The sequence below is a fragment of the Pteropus vampyrus genome, unplaced genomic scaffold (assembly GCF_000151845.1).
Source record: "Pteropus vampyrus isolate Shadow unplaced genomic scaffold, Pvam_2.0 Scaffold225, whole genome shotgun sequence".
Classification (NCBI taxonomy): domain Eukaryota; kingdom Metazoa; phylum Chordata; class Mammalia; order Chiroptera; family Pteropodidae; genus Pteropus; species Pteropus vampyrus.
The window spans coordinates 2493549-2505306 of NW_011889006.1; the positions used below are offsets into that span (position 1 = coordinate 2493549).

General features: G+C 38.6%; 1 protein-coding gene across 1 annotated transcript in view; it reads right to left on the reverse strand.

Moving 5' to 3' along the window:
- The window catches only part of LOC105301051 (peptidyl-prolyl cis-trans isomerase FKBP5), an 85828-nt gene that overhangs the window by 3830 nt on the left and 70240 nt on the right, over window positions 1-11758 (reverse strand). Inside the window, exons 7-10 of the mRNA XM_023538502.1 lie at window positions 9524-9702; window positions 3333-3518; window positions 852-1091; window positions 10-139 (exon numbers count right to left, since the gene is read on the reverse strand). Coding sequence (XP_023394270.1) covers window positions 38-139; window positions 852-1091; window positions 3333-3518; window positions 9524-9702 — 707 coding nt within the window. The 3' untranslated portion in view covers window positions 10-37. The remainder of the gene's footprint in view (window positions 1-9; window positions 140-851; window positions 1092-3332; window positions 3519-9523; window positions 9703-11758) is intronic.

An 11758-nucleotide genomic window follows, 5' to 3' on the forward strand; every position in this document is an offset into this window, starting at 1 on the left:
CGAGTTCACCAGGACTCTTCCCTCCTTTTGCGTGGTGTCATACATGGCCTTCTGCTTTCTCCTCTTTCGTTGCTTGACTTTCTTTTTTATTGGTGACCCCTTCTAAAGTCTTCTTGCCCACTGCTTTGCTGGCTTCTTCCTGAGGAAGAAATAAGTGAAATGTCGGATTAATTCTTGGCTCTTCCGGACTGTCTGTCAGGTCTACCACCAGGGGGTAGGACAATGACTTTACGTAGGTTGCCTGACTGAGGAAGTCGGGGCTATGCTGCCCATAGAGTGGGAGCTTTCACTTTTTTTCTTTGGTTAAAATGACTAGCTTGCCATTGTTTAATAGACAAGTCCATGTAACAAGAAGGGTTGTGGAGTGGAGGATAAGCTCGGGACCAGAATGCAACTTTGCTGTGGGGGAGGCTGACTTCTCCTATCACATTTGCCGGGTTGGCTCCTGAACCTCAAAGTAAAGGGCATGGAGATGGTGCTTCCCCGCCAGAGCACACATTCCAAGAAAGTTGGAAGTCTCAACATGAAAGTAGCATCTGAAGAAAACCTGACGTGTTTGATTTCTAATAAAAGCTTTAGTACATACATACCTAGGGAATTAATTTTCCTCATCTCTTTCACGGATATGTCAGTGCCTCTCTGCTACGTCCCTTTGGTGAGTAGAACAGCCCTATTCTACTTCTGGATCCAAACCAGCCCACATCAGACTGGAAATTGTTTTCCCTATTCTTGTGCCTGTTGGGCTGTCTACCTGACTCTGCGCCCTGTGCTTTAACCCCTTCTTAGAATAAAAATCAAAGAAGCAAGGTCAGTTCTTGATCGACTTGAAGGCAAGTGAGTTCTGCACATACCTTTGCATCCTGCTCTGCAAACTTCTTGAACATGTTGGCATATATTCTGCGGTCCCGCTCATTGTGCTCCTTAGCCCTTTTCTGGCACACAGAGATCTGCAGTCTTGCGGCCTTATTCTGGGGATTTACTTCCAGCACTTTCTCAAAGTCACCCTTGGCTGACTCGAACTCGTTCATGAGCAGCTGGGCTTCACCCCTTCTGTACAAGCCCTTCTCATTGGCGCTGTCCAGTCCAAGGGCCTACAACAGATAGTCTATATTTTAGAAAGAATGAACGTAACTTGTGGAAATTTTAAAGAAACTCAGTACTTAAATAACTTAGCAAAGCTCTCTGGCCAAGGGAGTTGGAAAAAGTGTATTGAAAAGATGGGCTCAAGGTTATTATACACTACTGATCAAAAAAAAACACTAACGACACAAATTATTTCTGTATTTAATGCAATTTCTATAAAGAGCCTTGAAGGATTTGAGAGGGGGCTCTTGAGAAGTTCATTTTAAAATTCAATGGAAAGAGTAAATGACTGAGAATGGCTGAGAAAATTTTGGAAAAATGAAAATAATGAAAGGGGATTTGACCTATGGGAGAAAAAGATATACTATTAAGCCACTAAAATTATAACAGTTTGGTTACTAGTCCATGGACAAATAGGTCAATGGAACAGAACAAATCATTCAGAAACAAAGTCAGGTGTATGTATGTAAAATAGAGTTAATTCTTACCTCATATCATAAACACAAGAAAAAATTCTAAACCAAGTATTTGCATGCAAAAAAAACCCCAAAAAACTCATAAAGCATAAAAGGCTTATTTATTTTTTATTATTTTTTTATAAAGTAAACCTAGTTGGAGTAGGTTTTGCAAGTACTGAATGGGGTTATTTTTATAATCTTAGGGTGGGGAAGATTTATTTTAACTAGAAAGAAAAAGACAGATTTGACTATCTTAGAATTTTCTCTACAGAAAAAAATACCATCAACAAAGTTAAAAGGTAAACAAATAAGAACAGGGTCCATATTGTCCGACAAAGGGTTAACAGTAATTATGTACATGCTATCTCCACCAACTGAAAACAGACAAATAATGTGGTAGAAGGGTGTGAACAGGCAATTCACAGAAAAAATACAAATGGCTAATAAGTAATGAAGAGATGAACAACTTCATTAGTGACCAATAAAAATGAAAATAAAAATTTTCTGTTGCCAATATTGAGAAAAAAACAAATATTCAGCAATAATATATAATGTATAAAAATTTTAAATGTTAATGTATTAAAATAATCATGTCTTTTGACCTAGTATTTCCAGTTCTAAGAATTTATCCTATAGAAATGATCCCACAGATATGTAATGAGAGGCACTATATAATGTGTAATGTTAAAAATCTAGAAATCTACCAAAGCGGATTGGTTAAATAAACCGATAGATGCATACAATGGATACTAAATAGATTTTAAAAAGAATGAAGGAGTTATATGATAGACTGCTAAGATGCAGAAAGTGTCCTGGTTTTACAAAACTAGGTATCTAAATCTATACGTTTTCATTAATAAAATATACACATAAATGTTACTCTATGTATGGAAAAAAGCAGGACGTGTGAGATGAATGTGGTCTTGGGAGAGAGAGTCAATGGGAATTTTATGAATAGACTTTTACTTTCTTGTATGTTTCTATAATGCTTGAATATGAATTAACTTTATACTATTTCTATAACAAAAAATAAAGATGCACAAGTTTAAAAGATGTAATTAACAGTAACATTTCTTTCTTAGGCAAAAATTTAGTATAACATGACAGGGAACGTATTGGTGCACAAAACTCAATCTTAAAATTCAAAAATTATCTTACAAAGAATGTATGAAATAGTAGCTCGTTTTTCTTATCCCTTACTGTTTGTTCACCAAATACCAGAATTGTATATCTGATAAACACCACCATGCAACACCTAGGTATTAAAAGACCAGTAGCAGTATTAACAATACAAATGTAAAAAGGGAGCAGGCTGCTGATGCTTTGTGGGTCTTCAAATTATTTGTGTATTCTTAATCAGTGAATAAATATGATTATAATAAAAAGTGACGTCGATGTAGCTTCTATATGAGCAGTTGCAGCGGGTTATAGTAAAGTACTGAAAGGACTAATAAGTTAAATCTGTTATTACTAAACTGAACTTGAGGAGTTATATGTCTAATCTGATACCAAATGCTGTAAGATTTAATTGAGGTCACAGATGAAAATTATCAAAACTTTTATTCGTAATGTATTATTATAAATAGTCTAGACGTCAGAAAAGTCTAATCAAAATCTTTCTGAATTTTCCAATTCATATCGAGAAACAAATAATCCCAAACAAATATAAATAACGGCAAATGAAAAACACTCCAACCCTCGGATGAGAGGAAGCAAAAGAAGACCAAGTATGACAGGGAGAAAAAAATGTGAAGGTGTGGAATCCACTGCGCACACGCGTGGCCACTATACCTTATCACAGCATTCGACGGCTTTGGTGTACTCTCTGAGCTTCAGGTAACACATAGCCAGGTTCAGGAAGGCAGCGAGCAGAAATGATTCCGAAGCTTTAGATTCCTTTTCTGATAAGCCGTATTCCATCTCTAACCACGATACTATCTTCCCATATTGAATCACCGCCTGCAAATACTTGCCTCCCTAGGAAGAAAAAAGCTAGTAATTACTTGTTGTACTGGCTCTGGATGGGGTACAAAAGAAGTGTAAGCTCGGACCTCCCTGAGAAAAACAAACCCTCAAAACGAAACATCCTCCTCATATTAACCCTGATATTTCATCATTTCTTCTTGTTCTTAGGAGGTGGCTCTTCGGGCACCTTCTCCATTCCCTTTGAAGTGCCAGTGACCCCTGAGTGGTTCAGGACAGTGCACTATATAGTGCTGTTCTCACTCACTATCCCATCCTTTCCAGAGGGGGAAGTTCTTTCAGTAGGAGAGCATTTTGGGGGTTACATTCTTTGGTGCTAATATCTATCCGCCTTTCAAAGGGTTAGTGAGTAGTTTTAGACTATGTCATTAGTTTATACAAAGGGGAAGTTACTTTTCCCTTTTTTCCTGAAGATCAGCACCACACAGTAGGTACCTTCTGGCAAGTACCAATTCCAAACACAGCAAATCTTTAGTCATCTAAGCTAGGGGTCGGCAAACTTTCTGTAAAGGGCCAGATAATAAACAATGAAGGCTTTGCAAGCCAAACAATCTCTGTTACAACTCTGTCATTGGTAGTGTAAAAGCAGCTAGAGATGATCTATAAATAAATGGGTGTGGCTGTGTCCTAACAGAACCTTACTTGCAAAAACAGGCTGTAAACAATAGGAATATACATAGTTAAATAGCACCATCCAACATAAATAACTATAAAACATAAATCACATAGATGTCAGTTAACTGAATGAAAAAAATCTTAATCTTATTTTTGCTCTTACTTGACCAGCAGAATTCTAACATATCATGAGTAACAATTGTGTAATTAATTCACATGAATCATATATATGCTCTATACAAGAAATTATGGGGCTGAGACAATGTATTTACTGTCATCTTAGGAAGAATGAAAAAAGGAGTGACAGCTGGTAAATACACAAATAAAATGGGAGTAGAGGTGAGGGGTCTCTTCTGCAGGAGATGACTACAAGCTCGAAAATAGATGACACATCCTACTACCATGGTGCCAGACCCATTAGGATATTAAATCCAATGTTTGATCAATGAAGTGTTAAGATCATGTCACTAGGACTTACCACAGTCAAAGCAGTGCACACATTTCAATGCACAGTTATATCTTTCCACTCCAAATTTCACCTAAGGACTAAGAAAAATCCCAGAGCCGTGTCTACAAGAATGTTTCTGTTATAAAGGACTTCAAGGGCTGGCATAGGAAATGAGCTCCACCCACAGAAAGGAAGCCCTGATACCAATTTTTGGTGAAGAAGACGCGGCAGACCAGTTCAAGTGGAGGGCCTGGGTCTAAATGAGGGCACAGCTACACCCCCCTTCAACATCCCTCTTCGCAAGTGACATGTGTAGGAAAGGGAAGACACGGAGCTCACTGGTTCTGCTCTAGAAAGGCAGTGCAAAGGAACCTGAGGTGTTAACGAAGAAGAGTATCAAAATCAATCTGCTATCCTCTCTGCCTCAGAAATCTGTGATACACATTATCCGTAAGAATATGAAACCAGGCCCTTTTCATAATAATGCTGAAATTCTTGAGGGAGTTATATTGTACTTGCTAAGGACTGAATTGTGTCATCCCCCACCCTGCCAAGTTCATACATTGAAGCCCTATCCGCAAGGTGATGGGGCCTTTGGAGGGGAATCAGGTTGAGTGGGGCCCTGAAGGTGGGGCCCTCATGATGGAATGAATTTCCCTGTAAGAAACACCAGAGAATTTGCTCCCTCTCTCCCTACTTGCAAGTACCTAGGAAAAGTCACGTGAGGACACAGCAAGAAGGGAGACATCTGTGACCCAAAGAGAGGGCTCTCATAGGACACTGACCCTGCTGGCACTTTCATCTTAGAATTCTAATCTCTAGAACTGTGAAAAATAAATTTCTGTTGTTTACGTCACTCAGTCTATGGTACTTTATTACGACAGTCCAAGGAAACTAAGGCAATACTTATATTTAGTCATAGCCACAGGCCCACTGCTCCTTCTTTGGACACTATAAAAAAAAGAAGACTACAGTCCTCGCTAGTTTCAGGGGTTGGCACATTCTTTCTGTCATTCTTTTCTCTTGCTAGACTGTGAGCTCTTTGAGGACAGGAAGCATATCCAATCCCTTTTGGAATATCCAGAGTTTAGCACAAATAGGCCCTTAATTAAGATTTGCTGAATAAATATTAAGGTCAAAGGAATATAACTATGGAATCAAAACTTTTTCTATCATTGGGGGAAAAAATGGAGGTAGGAATGAAAGGTGTCATTTCATTTAGATTAGGTAAGAAGGACAGGCATTTTCCTTGTTATGCCTAGTTTCTTCTTTCTCTCTTCTCTTTCATTTTTAATGTACCTATTACCTTTCCGATTATGTCCTAATATATCATTACAGGGAAAGAAAAGAAGAGCCAGGGAGGACAAAGATCCAGACCTTATCACTTCGGTAGGTTCTGAATAGTCAGAATGGTAGAAGGCTTCTAAAAAGAAAAACAAGTAACAGACTTCACAGTAGTTCCTTTACATTTACGGAGCATTTTGATTTCTTGAAAGCTCTTTCATTTACATCACATATAATTTTATTTTGACCTCAACCTCCAACAGCAAAGGTATTTGTTCTGTGGTATTTCTGCTTTTGAGTGCTAAATAGTTCTCAACTTGGGGTGATTTTGCACCCTCCGCCGACCATTTGTCAATGTTTAGAGATGTTTTTTAGTTGTCACAACTGGAAGGGGTGTGTGCGCTACTGGCAACTAGTGAATAGAGGCAAGAGATGCTGCTAAATATCCTACAATGCATGAGACAGCCTCCCACCAAAACAGAGTCATACAGCCCCAAACGTCACCAGTGCCGTGGTTAAGAAATCCTGTACTAAAAGAATGAAGGAAGAAGAGAAAAGGCAGGGGTGATTTATGAGTTTTTTTTTTAAAACCTAAAATCCTAGAGTCATAAATTACTTGTTTCTAAATCACAGCACTGGTTTCTTGGTTCAGCAAGGGTGGTCAAAACAAAGCAAAGCCTGTTTTGTCTGAAAAGGGTTCAGTGGTTGAAAGATGATCCTTAACCAGCTTGCTTTGGACATGCCTTTTTCCCAAAGAGCACATGGGGGCGCAAGAACCCCGTATCACTGCAGTGTTCACTCTGCCTCCAAGTCAGGAGAGAGAACACTAACCAGGTGTGACAATGAATGCTCTTGTCTTAAAGAATACTGCCAGCTAGGATGGGAAAAATAAAAATCATGTCTGTTTAACTGGCTTCCACAATGCCCGGCATAATATTATGTTGTTAGCTATGCTTAATAATTTAGAGTCAAATGAAGAGAGTCCTCTCCTACCTTTCTTCTCTTCAGTGTTCAGAGGTCGATATGAGGTGTTTACAATCTAAGCAGCAAAAGCTTTCCTATTTAAAAGCTGAGACAATTCAACTCTACTGAGGGAGAGTTTTATCCACTTAGGCATAAAGCAAACTGACAAGTCCGTGAAAATGGAGCTTCAGTGTACAGATGGCATGAAATGGAGATTTTTATTTCACCCATATCCTGTTTGCACCCACAAATCTAGTCTCTGTACCTGTGCACAATGTGCGAAGTCAAACACCCTGGGAAGAAGAGGCCCAGGAAGGCAGTGTGGCAGAGTGAAACATGCCCTGAAATTTGAAAAGGAAATGTATACAGGAAACTATCTACCAACCATTTTGAAGCTAAAACTAGGATCACTGCTAGGATCCTTCACCTCTGATTATGAAGGTGCCTCCAGGGAAGTTTTTAGTAGTACAAGATGTTCACAGACATTCTGGGAGAAAAGTCTTAGGTCAGTGGTTTTGAACCTTTCATTAATTTTCCCCCAATGAACCAATGTTTTGAAGATTTTTGTCTATCAAATTGCATGTTTAAAATAATATGTTCCATATGTGTGACTGCTGATCCAGATTTTATTCAAAGATCAGTAATTTTAAAAGGGTTCATAATATTATGAAATACACAAATCACTACTGCAGTTGTGACACTAAGAATCAACAAAGTAATTGTACAGACACTTATACGCTGCTTTCTGCTCCTGATCACAAACTCTGGCCATCTTGGTATATTCAAGATACAGCTATATGACGTGTGGCTTTGCAACATATTTCATTATCAATAATGTTCCCCAAAGTTCTGAGTCATCAGTAACCAGTTAGAGCTTCTGAATCATAGAGCTGTTTTACTACACTGAGTTGATATAATTCTAGTCAAATGCTAAAAGCTCACCCGAACTATTAATATTCTATTTAGAAGTTTGGGAAAATATAAAAAATACATATAAAGACTTGTATGAACTCCAGACATATAGGAAACACTATTCAGGACCTGTGGTCTGAAAGGATTTTACAGAAAATTTTCCTTTTATTCCCGTGTATTGTGTATTTGGGTCTACAAACAACTCATCTGGAATCTTACTTTAATAGTTTAGAAGTATCTAATATACTCAAACTGAATTTTTTTAAAAATTAAACTTGTTCTCGAGAGTTTAGAAATTCACAGGATCTTAGAGCTGGAAAGAAACTTGAGGATCACCTAATCTAACTCACTTTTCGCAGGAAAAAAAAACCTCTTTGGACCTTAAACGACTTTAAATCATTTGGAGCCATAATGTTCTCCATTCAGAGCTCATTCCATCATACCCCAATGCTTTCTGGTGATCCACACATTATTTTAGTACATATAACAAATATTTAGAAATAAATCTAAATAATTATATGTTATCTAAGGCAATAGATTTCAAATGTGTTTAACCATAACCTATAGAAAAAATGTTTTACGTTATGACTAACCACTCACATACAAGTGAACAGAAGATTTGTGAAATTTATCCTTACTAAATAATGTAATATACACTTCCACTAAATTGATTTTGTGACCCGATAATGGGTCTCCTCTCACAAGTTAGGAAAATAACCATACACACTGTTCTCTGGCTGTGTTAATTTTGTTTGATTATACGGTCTTACATAATTCTCTAGCTGGTTTATTTGGGTGAACATCGCCCCCCCTCCCTCCAGACAAGGTTGTCAATGCAGTAGCATGTTTTATAGCAGATGCTCCACAAACACTTATTTAAGAACATTTATGCACCGCTACTTTAGACTGTTGAAAACATCATCTAATTTTTGTTCATGGATTGCAGTAGCAAGGAAAAAAAACAAACCAACCAACCTTGAAAAAAATCCCATTCTTTCTCCTCCTCAGTAAGCCCTTTTGCCTTGACATGGAGAAGGTACATATTGCTGGGGGCAGGGGAAGCACTGAGGGCAGCATTCTGATTGGAACTAAACAAAGTGCTGTTTCTTTTTTTCTTATATCTGACGGTTTAAGATCTAGGTAAGGAAATAACACACTCCTAAATGTTATAAGAAAGGGTTTTTGAGAAGCAATCAATGATGAATAGCATTCAGGAATTTCTGAAGATTCCTCACAAAAGGTAGTGTGGGGGGGACCATCTGTGGCCACTAGGAGAAATTAATACTGTCCTCCTGTCAGTTTCTTTTGAAATCTGTGCATGTTCTCCTTCCTTTTGTCATGTGCCTTTAGTGACTTCGCCAAGACCATAGACAGGAAAATGATGTGAAATTTACCCCTATGAATTCTATTACTTGTTAACAATTATTCTATTCTTTGTTTCACTCCACAAACACTGAGTGCCAACTCTGTACCAGAGCAAGGTGCTTTAGGCTTTGAGCGATACAGTGGTGGCTGGGTGAGCCAGACCTGGTTTGCCATTAGGCAGATTGGTTATAGTCTAGAGTAGACCCTGTAAAAGAGGCATTTGTATTCTTTTGTCACGTTAATTCGTTCTTTCTCATCATTTCTTATATTGGAAATTACAGACTTGTAAAAATTCAGGCTTACTCTTATCCAGAAGAGTACCGATAAAATTCAGAGTAGGGAGTATCAGCACAATTCATTGACCCTTGAGTAAATCTCTTGAGATGAAAGGCTTATACAAGAATTCACATACCTTAAAGTACACAGTTCCCTTCTCTTTGACAATGGCAGCCTGCTCCAATTTTTCTTTGGTATCCATCTCCCAGGATTCTTTGGCCTGTTGTGTAAATTTGTGACAATGGTTAGATGAACAGAAGGAAAAAGCATCAGCTGATGCCAATAAGAACAAACAGTAGCTACTTCTAGAGGATACTCACACCTCAAAACACACTGGCATTTAATTTTAAAAATGTGTGCCATTGCCAATTCACTGCCAGGCTAGAACTCACTTTTCAATGACAAAGCTGCAGCTTGACCATGTTGCTCAAGAGGGAGGAACAGGTAAAAATATAGTAAGGAACATCTACCGTTGAACATTGTGAAACAGTGCTTCTTTAGAATTATAAGTTGAGGCCACACAATGAAAGCTAGCGTCCCTTATTTCCCTCCTGCAAACCTCACCATTAAACTGCTATTATAACTTCAGCAAGATGTTTCTCTTAAGCCTCAGTTTTTCAACTCTAAAATGGGAACACAACTGTAGTCAAGTCACAGTCGAATATTCATGAGAGTTTTTTAAATTCCAGGTCATGTAGTGGTCTCTTCCACTCTAAAATAACCAGATATACTAAAACCTCCAAACTGTACCAACCTGCAGGTGTACACTTCAGGAATTTCAAGTAAAATATAATTGGGAAGGTAAAGCTGATATAAAAATATCATTTCAAAGCCATAAACATGATTTCATGGTCATTTAATCTGTATCCAGTTTATCATTATTCAACTCCATTAAAGATAAGAATCCAGAGATAACTGTGGTTTCGTGAACGGCTAGATTTAGAAGGATCATGAAGAGTCAACAGAACAATCTGGGGTCCTTTAGGGAATATGACAATGGCTATGTCAGAGTTATTTACTGTGTAGGAATCATGAAGCTTAAGTGGTAACTGTAAAATTCTCTGTACTCCAAAGACAATTAGTGGTGTATTTCTGGTGTCAAGCCGCCTGCCCCTCCCCTTTAAAGTGCATAATGAGAGTCGCTAGTCTTTCTGGCAGCCCCATGCTGCTTCTCAACAATTTAGCTCTATTATTTAAAAATCTAGTAACAAGGACCCTTCCCATTTTTTTAGTAGGTTCAGTCTTTAGGAAAAATAAAAATATTCTTAATAGTATGAGGCAGAGAATTAAATCATATTGCCTCCAACATCACACACCTTCATACAGCTTCAAATAAAGCAAGCAGTGTTGCATGGAACATACTCCTCTTGGAGCGATGACAGAGCACAGGCTCATTACGGCATACCGCCGTGAGATGCGCCTAAGTAAGCAATGTCCACTGCGCCACGATGGGAAGGGGCTGGGAGTTACTTCATTAAAACTGGAATAGGAAAGTCAAAGGTCTAAATAACCATGTGCTAAAGATTATTTTCTCTCTCTTCAACAATAAAAAAACACTTTGTGCTATGAAGACAGCTTTAGTGGATCAGTGATGAGCTAGCAGGCCTTCAGAAGGAATTACCTGAGAGCACATTAGTTTTGGGGGAACATGAAGTATGGGGGGTATGATCAGGAACATCACTTTAGGGGAGAATCCTAAAGCAGTCCTTCTCTGACTTTCTTAGCCAAAAGTTATAGACCTACAGGACAATGATCTCTTTTCAGAGTCTAATAAAATATAAACAGTCATGTTTCTGGTCCAAAGCTTAACGTACAGAACATGGAGTAACACTGTGAGAATAAAAAAGGCATACAACATGCAGTTCTTGCGGTCTCAGGGAAGGGGCCCAGGGCTTTGGTGATGCAAAGGGGACTTAGCTGGACATGACAGAATATCTAGCTCAGGCATATGCTTTGTGTTTGTCCAATGAGGCTACTGCTGGGAGCCTCCAGAGGCAGGTCTGAGATGGAAATGTACTCAATGGGGTATGCTGTTTCTGGAACTCAAGGCAACTGACAAACTCATTTTTCTATCTGGATAGGTATGAAAAGAAAAGGCCTAGGGTTAGCAAATTTGTCTCTTGTGTTCCTTGTCACAGAGCCTGGTGGCCCATGAAGCCTTGCATTTTGGCTAATAACATAGAGCCACAGTGAAGGCCTCACCACCACCCTTGGGAAGGGTACAATCCGTTCAGCACTGAAAAACTGCGCCCTGCTCCCCCAAGGAGCTGCTTGGCAGAATGTGAACCTTTTTGTCTTCAACTCAGGAAAAAAGTACAAAAAGAACAAGTCTAGGAACAAGTAAGAGAACAAGTCTTGGATTCGACCCAAG